General features: G+C 37.0%; 1 protein-coding gene across 2 annotated transcripts; it reads right to left on the reverse strand.

Moving 5' to 3' along the window:
- Positions 1-2,958: 2,958 nt before the first annotated feature.
- Positions 2,959-23,382, reverse strand: LOC149956262 (putative aminopeptidase PLBD2). Of its 2 annotated transcripts, XM_090164681.1 has the most exons (10): positions 23,178-23,382; positions 19,846-20,089; positions 18,371-18,465; positions 14,534-14,837; positions 11,272-11,429; positions 6,985-7,077; positions 6,859-6,930; positions 5,210-5,362; positions 4,987-5,146; positions 2,959-3,193 (listed from the first exon to the last, which is right to left on the reverse strand). In XM_090164681.1, the coding sequence occupies exons 1-10, from the start codon at positions 23,369-23,371 to the stop codon at positions 3,020-3,022; spliced, it is 1,647 nt and encodes a 548-aa protein (XP_090020807.1). In that variant the 5' UTR covers positions 23,372-23,382; the 3' UTR covers positions 2,959-3,019. The 2 variants fall into 2 exon arrangements, with proteins under 2 accessions (XP_090020807.1, XP_090020808.1); XM_090164682.1 differs by lacking the exons at positions 18,371-18,465; positions 19,846-20,089 and having other exon boundaries at positions 23,192-23,358.
- Positions 23,383-23,797: the final 415 nt, after the last annotated feature.

The raw sequence follows: 23,797 nt of genomic DNA on the forward strand, positions 1-23,797 counted from the left end.
AGGCAAAGAAAGTTTGAATTTCGCGGGTTTTCTCCATATTTTGGTTTTGGTCGTTAATGCTTTTGTGCTTTGCACGGCAGTGTAGTGCTAGGCCCAAAAGCACACACGAACACACACTTTAAAAAAAATCGTCTATATTTAGGGCATCGTGATAATAGGTTAACGGGCTAAATTTGAGACCGAGCTCAGGTAATTAAAATAAATATTGTGAGCCTGAAACGAGACCGATATGTTTTCACGTTAAAACCGAGCTCAAGCTGAGGTATTGTGGAACGCATATTGTAACTAGTGAGCCCAAGCTTGAGCCCCTGTTAAAATACAAATTACTTCAAGCTCGATCTTGAACCCATTTTATGATTAACATTTCTTGGAGCTCGAGCTCGAGCCCGTATTAAAAATTAACGTACTAAGAGCTCAACCTTGAGCTCGACATAATACTTAAGCCCGAGCTCGAGACTGATTTTGGTAGTTTTCCAATCTGATGTGAGCCCGAGCTCAACTCACGATTACGATTGAGTTCTAGCCCGAGACTGATTTGAATACAGTTTTCGTAACTGAAGATGGGCTCGATCTCCTTCCAATTCGCTATATTGTTTAGCCCTAAGCCCACGTTAGAAACTTGTTTTGGCAAAAAAAGCGTTAGAAGCTAGCGCGGTCTGGATTTAGAATTACTCTTGCGTTCGGAACAGTTATATGAAAATTCACTCCAGAATTCACGATACAACTAATAGCAATGTTGTTTATGAGAAGCCATGGAAAGGCTTAAAACCATATAAGTGCCCGGTGTGCGACTACGCCGGTCGCACTTCAACCCATTTGAGTCGTCACGCTAAACGTCACTCAATTAATTGTGACGAATGTAGCTTCACGTGCGAGAGGAAAAGTCAGCTAACGAAACATTGGTACAAATATCATGGCAACAGCAAGATGTGAAAACCTTGTTCCGTGACGATAACTAAACTGGCGGATAGCGAGATTGCATCGCACACGCGAAAGCCGTACTGCCATGTAGAAATTAAAACTGAAATCCCAGAATCAAACCCCTCAACAAGTTTTACCAGAAATACATGAACCGTAATTACCAACGTCCTATTCCTCTAACACGGGAGGCAAGTTCCCAATTCCCATTCCCCCCTCTATTTAGTAAGGAGGAGAAAACCCCCCTCGAAATTCCGCCTCTCCCGATTTCACCAAGGTTACTTGAGTACGCCACTTGGCTATTGATATTTCCTCTCAATAGATGTCGAAGTAATCTACCCGTGATGCACTAGAATTTTTCCTCTCCCGCGGGCGGGCTGAAATCCGTTCGGTTTTTATTTCCTCCCTCTCCTTGTACTATGGGTAAATGCCCCCCAATAAAAAGGAGGTCGTTGATAATTTCGGTTCATGTATTTCTGGTTTCACTGACTCCATTACAAATAATACGTTTTGGCAAATTGACGCTGATGTAATGACTAATGAAGTGGAACTGACTGAAACTGATCAACTGTTTTTCAACAACGAACTATGTTTGATAATACAAATCAAAGAAGAACAAACTCCCTAAACGAAACCGATGATAACAGCTGAAACCGACAGTTTTCATGATGTTTTTCGTATTTTGTGTACTAGCTCACAGTAGAGGTGTGCAAATTCCACGAATCGAATATTCTATTTGGTATTCGCTTGATTTATTTGGTGTAAATTAGTGTTGTAAGTCGGAAAATTTCCCGCTCGGAAAATTTTCCGGAAAATTACCGAAGCCTTTTTTCCGGAAAATTTTCCGTATTTTTCCGAAAAATATTAAAACGTTTTCATTCCATGATTTGTCTAATATATTGTTTGCAAATTTAAATAAAGCGGCATTTTCACCTCATTTTTTCTAATCTAAAAGTAAAACTAAACCTATAGACTAGTTTAAACTGGTTGAAATGTAACACTATAAATGTTTTGTAGTATGTTTACTGATATTAGTCATTTTAAATCGATAAAAAGTTTAAAACATTAAAAACCCTTGAAAAGTAATTTATGTTTAAATTTTTTATTTTTCCGATTTGCGGAAAATTTTCCGCAATTCGGAAAATTTTCTGGAAATTTTTCCGCCTTTTATTTTTCCGGAAAATTAACAACCCTAGTGTAAATATATCACACGCCATTTTGTTAAGAGATAATTAATATAGAAGTTTACTATTCTATTCACGTTACTAAAATGTTTAATTTAGTCGATTGTAATATACTTTCAGACATGAAATCAATAAAAATGCATTCAATAAATCTGGTTCTCGTATTCGCATCCAAAATACTGCATTTAATAAGTGTACTTTGGGGGATTTTATACCAGGTGGAAATTATATTAGGCTTTTTTTCAAATTATTCGGTGGAACAGATAAATTAACCGCCAAAACTTGGAGTATTCATAAAAAATTTGGGTTAACTGTTTATTTATGGAAATTATTCGTGGTTATACAACGATTTAATATGAAAAAAATTAGTTTTAATTCGGATAATTTTCGGTTATGGATAAAACCAATAAAACGTATATTTCTTATTCAAACCCCGAGCTCTAGAAAAATTACACTACACCTTAAAGTCATTAAGAATTGGTAGGAATCCTGGTTACACAACAAGAGTAGAAGGTGTAGCCCGGATTTTGGTTCGGGTGGCATGTGCCATCTGTTCAACCCCCCACAGTTACGCCTCTGGATGGTGTCATGGGCCTGTAGTGGAGTAAAATGATGATTTAAGCTCTAAGCGAGGGTAGATGATGATTAAACATGGTATTCAACAGATATAACACAATCGTTTAAGTAAGAGAACCATAAGTGGGTTTTCAAAGGCACCCTTTCCTTAATGGGCACCCATTTTCTAAGAAAGGGTGCGATATGGCACCTTATGCTTAAAAATGATATGTTAATTAAGAATTTTTAATAACTAACTAGTTATGTTAATTGTTCCAAGATAATTATAAAAACCAAGAAGTTTCATTGCTTAAGTAGTTATCTTTAATTTTTAATTTATGTTAAAACATTGAATTTAGAAATTACGATACGTGTTTCCACTTGTACAGCACAGGTTCGAAGTTGAACAAATCTGGTTGCCCGTAATGGTTGTCTTTGAAACCGGAAGTACTCCATCGAAAAGGTGGCAAGGATTCGTGAGTTGGTCCGCATATGCCTACCAACTGGTATGCTTTGAAGTATTGATAGTTGGTTAGCTGAAATATATAACGGAATTATTAAAAATGACAGGGAAGACGTTTGTTGTCCATTAAGCCATTGACTTTTGGGAAAACAAGGTTGATGCTAATGCTCAAAAATGCCATCACATTTTCTAAGAGGAATTTAGACGTATCCATATTTGACCAGGGAGAAGATCCTTTTGAGGGGTAACGCTAATCGAGTAGATGGCTGCACGGGAATGGATTTTTCCATTTCCCGCGGTAACCGCGGCAATGAGGGTGACCACTGAAAAAACCCATAAAATTTATAGGAATATAGGAAATTCAACAGTCGATTTATAGGAAAATATAGGAGTATTATTTAAATTTGTTTTATTATAGTCAGTTCAATAAGCAGACGACGATATTCTTAATTCATTTTAGTGCAGCTCTTTGGAGAAGCAGTTTACATTTTATCAAAGGGATTTAGTATATGGAGCGCCATCTGTATTACTAAAAGCGAACTAGGTACGCGGGAAATTCGAAAAAACCGCGCGAAATACCAAATAATATCTAAATATAGGAAAATATAGGAAAAATTCTAAAATAAAGGAAGAATTGTCACCCTGCGGCAATGAAAATATTTATGTCAAAAGGAATGGGAAAGGATGGAAAGGGAACTTTCTGAATGGAAATGGGTGGGAATGCAATTTTTCAGTACGAGAATGAACTTTCCTTTTTCTGCATGATTTTTACAAGGCACTAAGCGGAACGGGCGCTTCTATTGTATATTTTGGCCTATATAGTGTAGAAGATTAGAGGGGTGTCGGCACTCGGATCGGCAGGCCATAGGCGATAAAATGTCTCTATTCTTTAACGAAGATTTGGTTTTCGGCTGGGCTGGGGGAGATTTTTAGTTTCGTTTTAAAAACGTTTGGATTTTACAATCCGTCTACTCCGCTGAGCCTGGTGGTCCTTTGGGACTCTGGGTTTAAAAAAAAAATATTGACTGGTTTTGTCACCCATGTTTAAATTTTACCTTAATGCTTTTCATTTAAGAATATGATATTAATTAGCTTAATAACAATGTTCGAAATTCTTTGATTTGGGAATGGGAATTTCGGGACTATAGGGAATGGAACGGGAATGACACAATTTCTGTCAAATGGAATGGGAATGGATGGAAGAAAATTTGACCGGGAATGGGTGGGAATGGAAACGTTTTCGACTCAATTGCAGCTCTCTATAATAAAGACCTATTTTTAAATATCTGAAGTCTTACCAACAGTCTGAAACGTAAAAATCCTAAAATTAAAAACAGTGAAAAATCCTAATTTTTTTCGTGTTTCTTTTTAGAACAAATTTTTAATGAGTTGAATATTTTTTAAAGTTTTTCCATAAAACATCTCTTTAAATAATGTTAAAAGAATTTTTGGTGATAAATTAGTAAGTATTTTTATCTGCCAAATCGTTTAATTCGGCGCCATCTAGTACAAATTAAAACATTAAAATTAAAGTCGCTTTAAATATTTGTTCCCTTGGAAGCAATGGGCGAATCGGTCTATTGCCGGGATGCCCAATTTAGCGATCTTTAGTAAATGGGGATCTCGATCTTCAAAATGGTTATCTCGATCTTCAAAAATGGTTATCTCGACCTTTAAAATGGCTATCTCAACCTTGTAAGTGGCTATCTCAAAATTTCAAAATATGGTTATCTTGTAAATAAACTAAAATATTATAATAAAAAATAACTAGGATGTTGACCTCAAAAACGAGAGGTTTACGATTTGCTTGGTCACCCCTTGTCTATTGGGTTATAGTTCCGTTGTAAGAAACAGCGTTTGACTTGCCTTCATATCAGTGGCTCCGCCTGCTTTATGGCCTAGGTCCTCAAATGGGTAAATGCCCTCGGGGTCATTTAGATCACCTCTGGCAGCTATGGCATTTAAAGCGCTGTAAGGTGGAGTGCAATTGCATCTCGACAGAGGATCGTTGGTAAAGTTATTATATCTAGAAGATTGTGATAATTTCAATAAGAAACCTTTTTGCGTACCTGTAAATCGAGGCACGTACCTCATTAGGTTTGTCATGGTATTAAGGTCCACGACTTTCCCATGATCTCGTTTAAAAATTAATGCTCTTGGGGCCCTTTCGTAGGTGAAAAAGTCACCGTATTTCTTGACCATGTCCGGATAACCGCTTATGTTGTAGATCTGTTTGAAATATCTATAAATATTGTCATTTATTAATTAAAGTTATGTTCAATTCGTGGGAATTTAAAAAGGGAAGGGAACTATTTATTTTTTTAATAAAAATCAAATCAATCTTTCTTTTATTTAAAGAGCAGCAAAGTGGCGGGAGGAAAACTACCTAGCAGAATGTGCCCAAACTGTATCGTGATATGGCACGCCAAATTGGAAAAAATTCTTATTTCACACTAAGGTATACTTTTCTACTATATCTCATACTTTTGTCTCACAAGTTAGCATACTTTACGCAAACGAGTAAACTTTGTACGCGCGAACGAGTATACTTTGTACGCGCGAACGAGTATACTTTGTACGCGCGAACGAGTATACTTTGTACGCGCGAACGTTTATACTTGATACTCGCAAACGTGTATACTTCGTACGCGTAAACTTAGCATACTTGCGACGCTCAAAGTTGTATACTTCATGCGCGCACACTTCTGCGCAAGAATTCAGTGAAGCGTTTTCGCCGACTTTCCCCGTCATTCGCTGGCGCGTTATTTCAATCTAACCACTTAAAGGCCGGATTTCAATTTTCTGCAGCTTCAATATCTAAAGTCAAAGGAGGAGGAAGTCGGTAATATTACATTTAAATATTTTTCAAATTGAAAGTATTAGTATATTATCACATAATGGTTTATAATAATATTAATATATATTATAGATTATATTATATTATACAGGGTGTTTCAAAATGTTATGCAAACATTTTAAGAAGTTGTAGGGGTTGAGTTGAGAAGTATGCCAGTTTTTTTTCCATTTTCCTACGATGAGTTAAAAGAGCGCCAGAGAGCTTCAAAGTGTGGCCTACTAGCCCCTGGAAGTAGGCTGCAACAAGCGCAAACCAAGCAGCAGGGACTTTAAATATTGTTTAAGTTTACTTTTTTTTACGCTGGTAACCTCGATTTGTGTACAAAGTCCTTTTTTACCTATCACACGAACCCAAACCTAATGTTCGACTTTCCCTGCTGCTTGGTTTTGAGCTTGTTGCAGCCTACTTCCAGGGGCTAGTAGGCCACACCTTGAAGCTCTCGGGCGTTCTCATCGTAGGAAAATGGGGAAAAACAGGCATACTTCTCAACTCACCCCCTACAACTACTTAAATTTTTGCATAACCTTTTGAAACACCCTGTATGTAGTGTCAAATTGAAAAATATTTAAATGTAATATTACCGCCTTGCTCCTCCTTTGGCTTTAGATATTAAAGCCGCAGAAATTTGAAATCAGGCCGTAAAGTGGTTAGATTGAAATAACGCGCCTGTGGCGCTACTGTAAACCTAAAAAGGTTCTAGCTTCAGTTCCACGATGTAGTTTGAGGAAGTTCTACTGGGTAGTTTTCCTCACGCCATTTGTGTTACCCCTTTTTTGGAACCTTACGTATCGCCCCGTAACGACCAACTCGAGAAGCTCATTAGCTAAGCAGACGTTTCACAAGTGTTAAGGCACAAAGCTCTATTCGACGACACAACTTACGGAGTATTGTAGCTGGGCCAATAGGTTTGTTGCCTCAGAACGTGGGTGACATCTTGAGATACCAAATATCCTCTAAAAAACATTGACATTGTCATTCATTCTTTTCATGAAAATTTCGGTACATACGGCATCTGTTCCACTATCCAAAGAAGGTCGTCTTTTAGCGGCTTTCCAGGTTTGAACAGTTTGTAGTCCAGAACCATAAATTGGTTATTGTAACTGGAATATTTTTTAATTAAATTTTTTTTTAAGTTTTATCATTATTGTATTAATTTGTACCATGAATATCGAACTATATCATTACGCTTTCTATCATTTGCGGCTATTATGGGTTGTGCTTTGCTACGTTTTACCATAGAAATTATAGAGAGGAACGGAAAGTGTAGCCTCGACAAGGCATTAAAATAATCTTCACGTCTCAAAGCTACGCGCTAGGCCCATTTACTTCCGGTTGCGTTCCAGCTTTCTATTGGCTGATCGAGAAAGGAAAATAATTTCAGTTTCTACACTCTCATTGGCTGATTAAAATTCTTATTTCTTAATCATTGATCCGGTAATCAGGATTTCGTGGGACGTTGATGAGAGTATTTACATTAATTTAAATTAATTTTAATAGATATTTATTATTATTTATAAGTATTGTTTTTCGTGAACTTTTGAATATGTGTTGTAGAAATCTAAACAGAAAACAAAAAATTATTTAACTTTTCTAGTCTAACAAATTAAAAGTATAATATTAATCGATAATTTCCATTAAAAATGAAATTGTTAGACTTTAGAATTTTTTTAACCGAGTTAGATATATGCGAAATTGTAGCAGACAAAGGAAGAAATGACCGTGTTACGTCACAAACTTTAACCGGAAAAGAGTAGGCCTAATCTACTTGAAGTTGGAAATGCGACCGACATTCCGTTCCTCTTTATAATTTCTATGGTTTTACGTACTCATTTAGGCGATAAGGAGACCGGCGTTTATCATTGACTCAATCCACAACGTTTCCGGATTCGCACCGTTTAACCGGCGAAGATAATTACTTATAATTAGTAGAAAGATACCTTGACTACTACCAAATCAGTTGATAATCACAAATAAAGGTGTTTGTTGTTAAAAGGCAAGTTATTTTAGCTCAATCGAAAGGATGGGTATAATATTTTAGCAAGATTCATTTCGTGTTAAGCGGCTTAAGCCTTGGCAATAAAAATAAACAAGTTAATCGACAACAGTTTTTCACGAATAGGGAGTTAACATCCGAGGGGTAAAAAAAAAAGATTACGTAGAGGTTTTTTTTTCGCTGGCAATTTTGGCGCCATCTCTGGTGAATTTGTATTAACTATAGTGTCCGCCATATTGGGTAGAAACGTAGAATAAGTTGAATAACCTAGTCATGGGTAGGACTAAGAAAGTAAAGGAAGATGTTCCTTCAGATTATGTTAATGAACTCCCTGATCATGTTAAAAAGAGGTACCTTGAAAAAATGAAATTAATCAACAATATCGATCCATATAAAATGAATTCAGACGATTTGAAACAAGTTCATGGGGATGGAGAACATAGAGGTGTAGGGTTTGGTTTTGAACATTTGCCGCCTACAGAATATGGGCATCTTTATCATTATTTAATTCACGGTATTTCACCATTTACTGAGGACCAATTAAATAATGGAAAAAGCCATTTAGCCTATAATAATTTTGAGAATGGGTTTGTCCGTGATGTTCAATCGAAACAGATAGGCAGATTGTGTACTACGGTGGTTTCATTTAGTGTTTAAAGATAAATGATGTTCACAAAGGGAAATGATTTTGCCCTGATTGTGTTAAAGTTAATCGATCAAATAAGCGTAAAAAAAGCATAGTAAAAAATAAAAGAAAAAGAAGTTGTTTAAAACTATCACTTGATATTTATTTACAAATTTTTCCAGGTTATACGAGCAAGATTTTAATTTAGAAAATTATTTTAATCAAATGGCACAACTGATTGGCAAAGATTAGAAAGATAACAAACTGTTCCTTGCGGGGTTATTCCAATGAGGAATTTTACTGTGTTTTGATGCTTGTAACTAGACCATGTTTCGGCTTTTGTTAGTATATTTGATGGTTTTTCCATAAAAACTTCAAAACAGTCGATGATAACGGCAACCTTTTGACCAAATTTATCTCTGAAGCACATAGGCATTGTTTTTTGTAGCTCGTCTCTATCTGGCCAGTGAATAAATTTTGTCATACGTTTGTATAACGCATTCAAACAGTTATAAAATAATCTTGATATTGTCATTTCGGAAACGTTGAACCTATACGCTAGGTCTCTGTTGCTGGATCCAAGCCGGAGTTTCATCAAAGTCAAAATTAACTGCTGGAAAGGGGTCAGTTTGGAATTTTGAAACAAGTAGCTTTTGATTCCGTTAAACAATGTCAAGGGAGTTGAGTAGGTTTCTAGTCCGGTAAAAAACCTTGTGCGGGAATCATCATTGACGAATGTTGATTGAACGAAGTTTCTTAAGTTCAGTTCAATTAGAAGTTTCTCTAATTTACAAATTAGCTGAACATTGTCTTCAAACAAATTTTTAATTTTATCTTCTGCCTCTTTAATTGATGCTTTCAATTTTTCAGCTTCGGTGAAAGATTCTTCAACTTTGAGCTTGCTTGCTTCAAATTCAAACATTTCAATAACCCTGAAGAGCGTTTGGGTTTCATTTTCCATAATTTCAACTTTCATTGTTTGAGTATCAGAACTTGCTTTTGGAGCGATATCTGTTTGCCCGCTGAAGTCGCACACTTCTTTTCCAACCGTTACCTGGGCACTGAAATCCTTCCGTACCATATAAGTTTGCGTTCCAAAATCACTGGAAATGTTTTTTAAAGGAGATTTCGAAACTTCAGATAAGCTTATTTCATTAAACGTGCTATTCATAACCAAAGAAGTATCAACTCCTAACTCCGATTCTTGTAATGATAACCCAAGTGCGCTATCTTCGAGGATGTTGGTGCTTATGTTAGAAATATCTAATTGTGAAGCTTTGACTTTTCTTCTTTTAGCGTTGGGTAGTTGTTCTGGGCACGCTCGTTTAAGTCTTCTTTCAAAACGTTGCAGTTTTGAACTGTTGACGCTTTCATATTTTTCATTGCCATTTACGAATCTAGACGGGAGCCAGTCTGGATTAGAAGTGTCAAACAAAGACGATGGTGCTGTAATATGTTGGACATATTTTAGAATACTTATTTAATTAACCAAAATATTTGTTAACCTTTACCTCCAGAGAGAAAGTGTTTTGAGCATATCCTCATATGTTCACTGTAGGCTTCAGGTGCAAGGCTTAAAAATCTAAGCCATTTACGATTTCTTTCTTTTGAAAGTTCCTCGGTTTTTTCACCTTGGTGTTTTACTACGCGAGGGATCCTGAAAAATCCTATCTTACTCTCATTATCTATCGCCCCAAAAACACTTTTACACCCCTTGACACCGCAACTTTTAACCATCTTTAGAGCTCCGACGGTATGTCTGTAAACAGATAATTTCTACCCAATATGGCCGACCACAGCTTTATTATGAAATATAGTTCGCGGATGCCTCGAGAGATGGCGTGTAAATCGCGCCGATTTTTGAAAATGACGTCAAACCTATGTCAGTTGTTAACTCCCTCATGGACTGTAAATTTTAGAGGACGAGTAAAGCGTAGCCTTCCCCTGTAGATTTTTATTTTCCCCGAGCATCAATAACTTCGAACTAGAGAGAGAGAGAGTCCGTCAAGGTCATTTGTACCACACATAGAGATAGACCCCCCCCCCCCCCGCATGTTATCTGGAAATCTGGCCGACCGAAAGACACGCGGTTTAGTTTTTTTTTATGACCTTGAGCGACTCCCGTCAGCCTGATCGGTGAACGGGGCGTAAAATACCTCGGGAATACCGGTCCTCTAAAATTTACAGTCCGTGACTCCCTATAGGATTTTTAATAAGTGGAAATCTTTACTATCTAATATTAAGGCGAAGTTGGCAATCGGTAGCTATAAAGCGTGTCTGACCAATACGAACAGGTTAACACTGTGTTTTTTAAAGAAAAAATAAATTACTCTAGGTGTGTCACATGTGTAAATTTAAAAATAATAATTATAAAATTTAAACTCAGTACTTTCAAAATTGATTGTTTATCTTAATTGTGGTTAATTTTATTTTATTATGGCACAAGACACAAGTTCCAATTAGTGTATAAACTTTGTATTTCCTTACAATAAACTCCCGTTTGTATATTGTCGATCAATACAGATTTTGAACTGTGGTGCGTGACCAACGTCTTAACAACGAAGCCCCTCCCATCCCCGCGAATGTGGACAGACCACCTAATGCAGTTTGATATTCATGATTGAAATCAATAGGGCCTATATAAATGCGATGAGAAAGTAATTTATTGAATCTTACGTTCCGCTGTTGTAGACACCGTAAATTTGGGCCCATTCTCGTCCACTTTGAGCCAAGCGGTTCGCTACGATATTGCGCGCCCAGTCGAGAACCGAGCTGGGAGTAATTTGTCGAGCCAAGGTCAAGTTGTAATTCGTGTTAGTGGTTTCCATTACAGCCTATATATTTTAGAAAACAACTTAACTAAGAAAGATATCATTCGAACTTAGCAGTTACAATAAGTTTAGACAAAGGAAAGAATTTCTTTAACACGGAACCGCTATAAGAGTTCAATTTACAAATACCCGAAGTCTTACCAAAAGGTGCTAGCAGCCTAAAATGTTGACATTTTAAACTATCTAATAACTGGGAAGATTATTTTCTAGGAGCAACACAGCACCCTCACACAAGGAGAACGCAACTCGTCAAACGTCGTTCATTTTCTTGCGTACAGTTTTCATTGGTTAGACGCTTTAGCGCCGGTTATCGTCGGAAGGGGAAAATTCGTAAATTGTCTTTCCCCTTTCCGTAAAACGTTCAGCCAAGAATGTATTTATTTATACTCAGGGAGAATGAATATGTCGAGATTATTTTTAGCGTTTCTCTAATTCCACCCGTTGGGGCCCCCGGTATGCTCCTCCGCTTTAATAAAATCAAATAATACTGCAATCTCATTGGTTCTTAAAAATTACGTTTTTCGACGCGATTAACGCTGCAGCGAGGGCGCAAAAAATAAGACCGCCTCCTTCCCCCCCCCCCCTTAGCGTGACGGGGTTAGGGGCTCAACGTGTCCGTCGATAGTCTCGACATATTCATTCTCCCTGAGTATAAATAAATACATTCTTGGTTCAGCGTAAAGGCTTGTCCATCGAAATTTGTACACAGCACTGCGTTAGCGTGTTTAAAGGCTAGCTGCGTTCTCCTTGTGTGGGGCTGGTGTCAGGGGCGTAGGAACGTTCTAGAAGTTGGAGGGGGCAAAGAGAAACGAAAAGGGGTCTGGAGAATGGTTTTGAATTTTTAATGGAGTGTAGCTTCTCCGAATGCATGTATACTGTTTACTACTATGTAAATTGGCGGGAAAAGACTGAAATTTACACATAGTTGAGGTTCTATAAACTGTATATGCTTTTAAAATGATAATTTGAGCCTATTGAAAATTTCAACTGACCAAAATGTTGGAGGGGGCAATAACATTAGTTGCCCCTCCCATAAAAATTCTAGGGAGGGGCATTGCCTCCCCTGCCCCTCCCGGTTCGTACGCCCCTGGCTGGTGTGTGTATTGCTTCTAGGTATTTTCATTACTTAAACATTTGTTTATAGTTTTTACATGAAACATCACTTAATAAGTTAATATAGAGTTAGCAAGTTTGTAATAAATCAGTAAATATTTATTCTCCACCAAACAAAATGGTTATATTGCTCTCGCCGCTGCTGAAACCTTTCAATCCCACTGTAACCTTTCACTCCCCCTGTCCCGGGCTTAGCTTTCGTACTTTCCCCTCCAGAAACCCCTAATCTATTCAAAAGCTGGACTATAGAATCTAGATTACGCGATTGGTTCTTTTAAAGTAGAGCGACTAGTCCGATTGGAAAGATTTCTACCAAAATATGCCCAATATCTTTAGCTCGAAATTAAAATTTTCTTACGCACGTATTTTGTATTTGCACGGATTAACTAAATAAAGGATGTTTCACTGTCAAATCAGAAATGCAACTTCTACCCGGGAGCACCACAAACGGTTTGTTTATAGCCCCTTTCACACTACACGATTTTTACTTTACGATTTATCACCGACTAAAATCGGACAGTGTGAACATAAAGGAGTATAATCTCTTCAATTCGATGGATTTAGAATTATCCGAACTCCCTAAAATACATCGCTTTAAATATTATGACGCGGGAATTCTTGCAAAATAGTGCTCACAAAATGTAAAAACCCCTAAACATTGTATTGAAAAACATTGTAAGTATATTTATAACCTGCGTAATGCGACTTAAAGGTCAACTATGACTTCGCCTGGCAATCCCCTAGGACAACTGTAAAATCTAATTCAATGAAGACTATTATTATTAATATTATTTTACTGCCCGACCCAACTTTCATCTGATCGGGACCCCATTTTCAATCGACCGTGTGCGATTCGAGTCGGGCTGATTTTTCTCAACTTTGCTCTTTTTAAGATTGAACCAACCAAAGCTTTTATATAATATAATATAATTTTTCTCACGTGGGATTGTTTATAAAAATCAAAATACCTATTTGAGACTTGCCTTTTTGAATGTATTACTACTTCTTAAAACGGTTATTTAGGTATAAATTACATTGAAGCAAGTGGCGGCTCGACGTGAAGTAGCTCGTTTTTCAACAGATGTCGCTAGCGTCGAAATCAAAAAGGCGGTACTTATAGGTACACCTCGCGTTGATTGGATCGTTTGTAAATTGGTCAATAAGAAAAATTAAGGGCATTTTAAACAATGCTTTTACACGGGATATATAATTTAGGTTAAAGTCCACTAAATAGAGTATAAGTTGTCTAATTAAAATACTCTACAATGATTCTCTGACGACGTTATCATTTGGCTATTTTTAATTTTAACTTCCTTTGCCATAAATAGATGGCATCACGCTCTCTAGTAAGTCGCGTTATTCTAAGAATCGGATAGATTTATGGCCATATCTAATAACATGGGCCTTTTCATAATACATGCGGCAATGATAGAGCCATCACAATAATTGGAAAACGAAAATCTAATAAAGTGCGTTCGATGTATTATCGGAACGAAGATCGAGGAAAATATCGGGTACGTGTCGCGTTGAAAAAAAATCGTCTAGTGTGTAACCACAAAATAAGAATTTAACTAGAACTATAGATGAAGTGGAGGGGCATGAACTACAAAAAATTAAACCGAGCTAACGCGAACTTTCCCTTGAGATATGTTTACTAATGAAACATACTTTACTTAAATAATCCCTGGTATTTGGGTGGAAAACGTTCGTGATTTTTACAAAGGAGTGCTGGTGGGCGATCCGAAGCAAACTGACAAAGTTTTAATCAAGAGGGCAGAGTTCCCTCGCTGCCCTACTTCCTACCAACTTGAGCCGAAGGAGCTTGTGCTTGCCGAACATAACCGAACTCTGTAATTGAACTAGTCCCCAAAGCAAAAATAGGTGCACACCTTCTCACTTCGCCAGTTCGCCTGTGCGATCGATGCTATTTGAAGAATGTTTTTTATGCTTATAACTATGGTCTATATTAGTTTTTTGTGTAATTGCTATCGTACCAATCCGGTCGAAAGTAGATAAAAGTCATCTCCAGAAAAAACTCCGCCAGGATACGACGAAAAAGACACAGTATGTCCAGGTATGACATCCATTCCCGGAGCGGTTTTGTACATCAAGCTGTACTTTTTCATTATTCTCAACATGCTTTTGTAGGTGTACCAAGCGTCATGGGCGAAGTAAATGTCCTTGTTACCGTCGAGAACTTTAACTAGACCTGAACAAGATCCGCTACCGATCTCTCTGGTCGCTTTAGTGGACAAGGCGGCTTCCAGGTCGAAGAGATCGCCGAAGAGGTTCATAAACCTGGAAAAGGATACGTTTTGACCTGAGAGCAAATAGACACTTCAATAAAACATCTTCACGAAAATCCCCAAGAAGTATAATACTTCCGAGAACCAGGACCTGAAAGTTACTGCTTATTTAGTGTTTGTTGAAATAATGGAAACTTTTCACCTGTACGGAATGCAACAAGGGTTTCCTTTTAACCAGGTAGCTTTTTTGACAGATTAAGGGTTAGCAAAAACCCTGACGTTCTGTTTACCGGTTAAAGTTTCCATTATTTCAACAAGCAGTAACTTGCATGCAGGTCCTGGCTCTCGTATATATTATTCTGTGCGATTTCCTTGAAGATGTTTTATTTAAGCGACTATTGGGCAGATACAAATTAGACTTTCATCAAAATTACAATCCAAAGTGTGTTATATTTCATTCAATTACAATGTACGAAATTAAACTTTATTTCGATTTGTTAAATATTTTTTTACTTAAATAGAAATGGATTCAAACTGGATGTGTATGGATTTCATTCGGATAGAAACTAGGACATTTGATCAAATCATTTTTGTTAGAGTGACTTGTGTTTTTACATTTGGATAACTCCTTACTAAGAATGTATTTATTTCTACGGTCGGGAGAATGACTAGGTTGATAATATTTTTAGCGCTGCTCCCAATCTCCCTCATGCTTAAAGAGTGAGTTCCTCCCCCCTAACAACCAAATCCGTAAAACCATAAGTAACATAATTACAATAAGTATGACACTTCCTATTGCTTTAATGGTCATTTTCTAACCGAACCTTGTTTTGGCACTGATACTCTCTTCAAGTTGTGACTTCGACTCGCGACTTACCGTTTTGGATGACTACTTTCTGATAAAAATTTCAGCCTAATATCGGAGAGCACGTTCTGGAGTCGCGAGGGGCTTTGGCTTTGTACGAATCATGCGTGATAAAAAAACACGAGCTCGTGGCGCCGAGAAAAACGTATTTAACTTTATCATTTTAGCCTAATATTCCGCCTATCTATCGGAATCCAGATATTTCGGCTTAGCGGAAGTCTCGCACATTTTAGACACTAGAGGGCTCTGTGCTGAGAAAACATCTTGATTACGCAATAACTATGAAAATCAGTTTGGTTGTAAATCTTGGTAATTGTCATACGTATTGTTATTATGTTACTTATGGTAAAACTAATACCTTTCGACGCGATCGATGCACACACCAATGGTTTTTCTTCACATCTCGTGCCAAAGGAAATTCGACGTGTAAATCATCTCAACATAGTTATCGCTAACAAACCCGACAAGATCAAACAAGCCCCCCCCCCCCCCCCCCGGTTTCTCATCGAAAAGGTACACCTATCTCCAATCAGGGCGTAGAAACGTACGCGAAATGCGTTGCCTCATGCGATTCCCTAGTGGGAGATGGGGGGGGGGGGTGGAAGTTTAGTCTGAAAAGTTTCAGCGGGTTCGTCTGCTTCGGTATCTGGACCTCGTTCGGGCCTCGGGCTAAAAAGGGGTCACGCTTATTGTCAAAAGAAACAACCCAAATCTAAAAAGTCGAATGGTTAGTATTACAATTTTAATTATCATCGATATAGTCATAAATTGTTTGTTTCAAATATAATTTCAGGGGTAGACTTTAAAAAACGCTTCAAAATTAAAATCTTTGCCCAATGAAGAGATTGAATCTCCTGATTTACCTTTCGTAAAAATAAGTTTTAAATGCTTAATTTAAAATGTTTTTCTATATTTTTATTATTTTTAAACAGCTTTGCTTAGAACAAAATTAAGGCTAGAGGTCGGCGGAACGAATAAATTAACCGACAAAATTTCGATTAACCATAAAAAGTTTCGTTAACTGTTTCTTATGAACATTTTATACGAATAAACAACGATTTAACATACAAAAATAATCCGTTTTTTCGTATATTTTTTGGATAATTGGCGGTTATGAATAAAAATAAATAATTGGATAATTTCTAATTCAAACGCCGATCTCTAATTAAGGCAAATCCAATAAAAATGAAGCATTCCATTACTTGTCCATATTTACAATTGAAGGCACCAACGTATTAATAAACTTCGCTACAATTTCAATTTAACCCAACTTATGATTAAAGATGATTTGTAATAGTTCTTACAACTCTTGAATTGGCAAGATTTTCCCATATTTAGTTTACACCTTGGTAAAATAAAATAAACCTTAGTTTAATATTATATCTGGTTAATGTAACTTAAAACAAATACCTTTGAAATCCAATCAGTAAAATAAAGAAAATTTACGCTTCAAATCAAACTTGGTCGAATCCTCGGGCCTCGTCCTCCAGTCCCGATTTTTTTGGTTTAGACTGCCAGCAGCCAGCACCGACCGCGGATACGAGATTTAAAACTGAACCGAACTGAATTTTTCAGACTTTTTACCCCCACGCTATTATATTGCCCCCCCGCAACTAGGGAATCGCATGGTTAGACGGGAGCCCGTAGGAATCTCGCTGCATTTCCAATCTAGGGTACGTAGTCTAGATTATCTTTGCTCCAATAGAAACGGTTCTCTTGGGGCCTGGAACTCGGCGGCCCTGATCACTAACGAGGAGACGACCCGAGGTGGTTCTCACCGATTTTGTTCAAACTTGGGGTATAGTTAGACCTATATGTAAGATGAAAACAGCTACAGGGAAAAGTTACGCTGGGCTGCCGTTTTGCCATGGCGACCAAAAATGTTTTTGACAACTTAAAACGGAAAAAATCCAATCTATACTACTAATTCATTCGGTCAGATAAGGCAACGTAGAAAATCTCAGATTAATCGGATACAAATTACCGAATATATCGCGCCGCGATTTATATTTATATCCGCCATTTTGCAAAATGGCGAGGGATTTCTATCAAAATATAAAAAGCTTGTTGATATGACTCCGACATTGTTATGTATAATTTTTTAGATTTCAGCATACATTTTACCAATATTATGTATTATTCTTAAAATTACGACGTATTAATTTAATTTAGCTCGAGCTCACCTAAAATAGTTTTTACCCCCCCCCCCTTCATTAGTGCATAGTACTCCACAAACGTAAAATTTACTATTTTTTAATTTAAAAAAAAATATATATTTAAATTTTTTTAAATTTTGCACAGGGGGGACCCTTAGAATTTGTCATTTTCCTATGTTATTTTCTATTGGATTTTTTCCGTTTTAAGTTGTCAAAAACATTTTTGGTTGCCATGGCAAAACGGCAGCCCAGCGTAACTTTTCCCTGTAGCTGTTTTCATCTTACATATAGGTCTAACTATACCCCAAGTTTGAACAAAATCGGTGAGAACCACCTCGGGTCGTCTCCTCGTAAGTGTAATAATAAATAAATACATTCTTCACATTTCTTGTTACTTTCAATTTGTTTTTAAGCATATTTTTCGGGTATTTGCATTATTTGAATGTTATTGTTACTCTTCTGAATTTTAAACAAAAATGTTTCTCCCGAAATGGGTTTTTTCGACTAGTTTGATTTTTGCTCTCAGATAGCGAAATAGTTCAATAATTAAATACGTCACAGTACATGGTACCAAAGATATCCACTCTTGTTCTTGGTGAACCCGAAATGTTTTTAACACCATCGTCTATGCCGGCTACTTGTTGTAAAATTAGTGATACCTGTAAAAAATATATAAAATTTAACAAGTTAATTTAACAGTTCCGAGTTCGGCTGATCCATGGCAAATCCTAGTAAACGCCTTTTTTAATTTGAGATACTTCAGTTTAATAAATGTTTATTTTTATTAACATTAATTTTTAAGGTAACGTAATTGGCATTTACTGCTTTATCTCAACTAAGAACGTTTTTGGAATTTTTTTTGAAATAGATCTAAAGACCTTTTCACACGAGCCAACTTTTCAAATCAAAATGCTGAGTCAGCAAAAATGGATCAGTGATCGATTTTTTTCTCACGTACTTTTCTGGTGGATCAACTCATCGAACTTTTATTCACACGAACCAACTAGTTGACTAAACTCAAGTTGACTCATCTAGTTGGGTCAAAAAGTTGGCTCGTGTGAAAAGGCCTTTTACAAGAAATTGATTTGAAACACTTCAACGGTTCATTGTTTAAATTGGCGCGCGCAGCTTAATCTTATTGGCTAAGACAAATGCAGATAAATATTGCTAAGCACGCGTGGTTCGATTTTATTTTCGAATGAATAATAATTCTTTTTATAAAGTAACGTGGTCTTGTTGTTTAAATGTTGGTCTTACGTCACAGTCTCTTACTTTTGTAACTTTTACAAGGCAATCAGAAGTCAAACTGTTTAACCGTTAAGCTCTGTTGAGCAACGTGACGTCAGAGCTTACTGAACGACTTTTTGGAAAATTGGATAATCGAGTAGTCGTCTGCTTTTGCTACTACTTTCACATTTCAATTTCACGTCAAACTCGTCACAATTCCGTTGATCAACAAAATAACCGGCTCTCTGGATCGCTTATTTCGTTGAGTCTCCGATTGCAAACCGGAAGTCAAAAAATCGTTCAGTAACGAATGCGCGCTCAACGGTTCAACCGGTTGCTGTTACTGAACGCAGCCTAAGTCTACGATCGCGCACTACAATCGCGAGCAATTTAGATTTTTCTATCCGCGTGCAAAACGCTCGTGCGAAGAATATACTAATAAAGCCGTGTCTTTTGACGTAAGAGCAAAATTTTAACAAGTTATCGAGACGCACGCATTTTGAATTTAAAAACCCTTTCTTTGGACGGTTTTTATCTAGGAGCAACAAACACAAGGAGAACGCAGCTATCCTTTTAACACGCTAATGCAGTGTTGTGTACGAATTTCATTGGATGAGCCTTTACACTGAACATTTTACGGGCGGGTAGGAACACAATTTCCGAATTTTCCCCTTCCGAAGACAGCACGTGCTAAAGCGTCTAACCAATGAAAACTGCTCCTAGGTTTTATTTAATAATTTATTTATTTATAGTCTATTAGCGTTTACTAGGTTTTGCTTTTGGATAGCAGAGATGGGGCCAAATATTCCGACCTGATGCCAGAAAGGATCGTCGCTTTTCTTGGCAATATTCTTGTTCATAAAGTTCATATTCTTTTCTAAGAATTTTGTCAGCTTGTCACAATAGTTAGTTCGGCCCTTGCAGTACCCATCGATCTCATTCAAAAACCGATTTTTCACGAAATCTCTTGTCAGCTGCCCTTCCAACAGTCCAGCACCGTAGGCCTGGGTAGAATCACTAAAGTTCTGGTTTGTGCTGATTTCTAAAAATCCCCATCTTACGAAATATAATAAATGAATTAGAGAAAAAGGTATTTTCATATTTCGATGTTGGAGAATGGAGACCGATGTTTTCTCTTAAGATTTCTCATCGAGGTGTTCGACATTCGTAAAAATTCCGTACATTATAAATATAAGAATGGTTTTAGAAATTTTGAAATCAATTTGAAAGTACCGAAATCTGGTCAAATATCAGATCTGAAATCTCGAAATAGCCTAAAAACCGAAATCAACATAAAAATCGTAACCGGAAATGTAAATATTTGAAAGTGCCCGATCCGTCGCTTCTCAGGCTTCGCTGCGTATACTTTAATTTAACCAGGGAGCAAACAAATCGACTTTATGAGGCCTTGGAAGAACCTCCTGAAGTTCATTTATTTGGCCAGACAATTTAACCTTCTGTAAATTTGTTTAAGTTTAAAATAGGGTCCTTTTTGGAAAATAATAGTCACACTTCCTAAACCACTGGCATCGTCACGGCCAGTAGCATTAGGCACTGCAGTGCTTGGCTAATATCTAAGGTTGCAGTGGCGTAGTTAGGAAAATTGGGACCCAATGCAAAATAAGAAAAAGGGCCCCTGTGACATGTCAATTTTTGTGCGTTCCAATGTACGCGATTGGCCTATTTACGTCACTGGCTTCCAATATCGTGATAATGACATCACGGTAATACTCTCAATAAAAATATACATGTATACGGCGTTATTTCGTGAGACAGCCGATTGGACAGTCGACTAAGTAAAAGTTTATGGGCCCCAATGCACTGCATTGGCGTATTTACGCAACTGCAAGGTTGTTAACTTTAACGTATACAACGATATATTTGAAAGTATGGTTAACCCTTTTCTAGAAGGGCCTTCTCAATAGTAAATTTTTTAATTTAATTATTTCGAACTATATTTCGCAAAATGTGTATGAATTTTTTCTCATAAACTGCTGTTAATTTATAAAATATTAGTTTGACGATTGAAAGATCGTGTCGGTAACGCTTTTAAGTTACTCATGTTTAATCTATGCATATATTTCGATGAAAAAGGTTCGCTCTCTCCATCAATTGAATTAAAACCAACCATTGTATTCAGTGAAATAACGATACCTCTATCATTCGTTTATTCACATATTTTGAAATATGTTATATCAGAATTAAATGAACCGAAGTTATAGGAGAGGGCCAAAATTTTAAAAGGCATTTTCCTTAATGTGAGGAGATGAAAATCCATCGGAATTCCACCTCCTTTAGTTCCCGCCAAAAATTGCACTAGGGAATTGTGGGTATCCACATTCGATTTACCCGTCATCCCCTTCTAGTCGATAGATGGCGAGAGTGGAGCAAAGAAGGCGCGAAATTTGAAAACGTGGATTAAAGGGAGATCTCATATGGAAAATGCGCTTAATATGAGAGAAATAGCGGTCTGATAACTTCGGTTCATTTACTTCTGGTTATATTCACGTAAGTCACCCTGACTATTCGCGACCGAAACGAGTCTAGGTAGCGTAACCGCGCTAGCTTCTCCGAGGTACCGCCTATGATCTAGAGTCTGTTACAGACAAATTAAAAAGTCATACCAAAAGTGGATATAAAACAGAAAGTCTGGGAGGACCCGGTAGCCCTGTTCCATCAAAAATGAGGATCCCCCAAGCATGCCCCTAGTTTGTGCCTACCCCCTTTGGCGGAGCATTACAAATGGCGCTTTACTCGCATGTACCTGCGTAAATCGGCTGATATATTATAGTTCTTCTTCAGTTCCTTAGCCACCTGATTATATAGTCTTTGGGCTGGATTTGGTGCGTCTGCTCTTTGTGAAAATTCACATGTTTGGCAAGGCTTAGGTAGATAATTGATAAAAACGTTTTTGTTTTATTTGAAAAGGGTGTGCGGCTTAAAGTGTTTAACGAATTTAAAAACAATCGAACTTTAAAAGAACTACTAGAAGATATGTGCTCTCAACACGAGTTGTTACATTCGCATTACTCTGAAGAAAGAGGAGGATAGTGGCTTTCTGTACGCATGGAAAAATTGGGTATTCAATTTAGTACTTAATGAAGAAGGAATTGACCCAGTTATAATTTGTGACCCAATATATGCAAATGAACTCTCCAATCTCAGTTTGCGATTCAGCATTAATACCTTGGTTATTACTATCATTGATTAAATAACCTTATAAGGTTATTTAATCCATGTTACTATACTAAAATTTGTCTACATCCCTATCTACTGGAATTTTAGTTAAGCCTTGGTTTAAATCTTCACTGGTTTGTATAGTACCAATTGAATACAAATCTTTTATAAATAAATTACACTGACTAAATTTACTTTTCGGCTTTAAAGCTAACTCTTCTGGTGTATATTTCTTACGAGCTTGAGCCACAGTGACTCTTGAACTTAACAGAGGCAAAATTTTTGAAAAAGGAATAAATTAACCAACGAGACAACGTCTTCGGGAGATTTACCAAGGAGGATATGCTTCTTGGTTTTACCGCTAGGTTAGCTAGCATCGCCCATCTGAACTATTTCCTCTGACCGTGACGACATGAGACATAGGCCAAACGTAACAGAGTCGTTCCTGATTGGCTCAATCATTGTATAGGGGAAACAGCTCCTCATTTTTGAAGGAAACCACAGGGAAAGCTAACGAACCCTTTTCCTCCCAGACTTTCTGTTTTATATCCACTTTTGGTCATACCAACTTATTTTCTTAAATAAACTTATCAAAGTATGAGCAAAAGATGCCAAAATTATATTACAATGCAACTATCATTATGTATAAAGTCACATTTACAAATAACGACGAGGAAAATCTAATAGCTGCTGCCTATCTAGGTTTCAATGGCGAACCAAAGGGGGCGTAGCTATAGTTTTCGGACGGTCGCGAATATGAAAAAAATCGACTTTCTTGCTAGTGAGTTAGAAAATACCAACTTAAACCATTTATTCTGCCTAATTACAAACAAAGGCGATAGCAACTTTGGCGATTCTATTTGGTTCAAAATGGCAGCGCCCGCAAAGTCTATTTTATTATCTTTATAATTAAAACGTTTTTTTCCCTGACCTATTCTAATTATGTGCTTTTAAAACATCAGCTTACCCATTCGTTAGTACCTGATCATCGAAATGACCCCATGCAACGGGGACATTCGGCTGGATATTTTTGGAAGTTTCGTATTGGAATCCATTTTCTATGTTGAAATAAACAAAGCCCTCGCGAATATCGCCTAATACGCTATCGTAAACTGTGAAACTTAAGGCATACAATAAAATTACGCTTCTTAATTTAGCCATTTTTAAGTATGTCATTAGCTTCCTGAAAGAAAACGATACAATAACAACTTTTGGAGCTTAGAACTTAGATTACTTATCGGTTATTAGAAATCTGTGAAGTTTTAAGAGTTTAAGAGATAAGTCGATTATCGATAAACAGCTAGTATTAGCTAATGATTCATATTTTTGAAGGAATGGATTAAAGAACATTTCGAATGTCGCATGTGTTTTCTCCTAATGTCAGTCTCTTTCCTTAACGCATCAAGATTAATAAATAAATAATAATAATAATCAGCTAGGCTAATACCCAAGGCACCATTGGAATCTGGTACTACCAGGAAACAGATTTACAAATAGGGGCAGTTCGGGGGTCATTGACTCTCAAAATGAATGCTGGGATCCTCGAAGTAAATAATTTAAAAAGGGGTCGAGGCTCACCAGGGCCCC

The sequence above is a fragment of the Leiobunum rupestre genome, chromosome 2, assembly GCF_980474605.1.
Source record: "Leiobunum rupestre chromosome 2, qqLeiRupe1.1.hap1, whole genome shotgun sequence".
NCBI classification, from domain to species: domain Eukaryota; kingdom Metazoa; phylum Arthropoda; class Arachnida; order Opiliones; family Sclerosomatidae; genus Leiobunum; species Leiobunum rupestre.

Excerpts from the sequence above, each read along its gene's own strand:
- LOC149956262 (XM_090164681.1), bottom strand. The coding sequence starts at position 23,371 with ATGGCTAAATTAAGAAGCGTAATTTTATTGTATGCCTTAAGTTTCACA. Across the intron at positions 18,466-19,845 it reads ACGATCCTTTCTGGCATCAG|GTATCACTAATTTTACAACA; the intron begins GTCGGAATATTT and ends TATTTTTTACAG. Across the intron at positions 5,147-5,209 it reads ACCATGACAAACCTAATGAG|ATATAATAACTTTACCAACG; the intron begins GTACGTGCCTCG and ends ACAATCTTCTAG.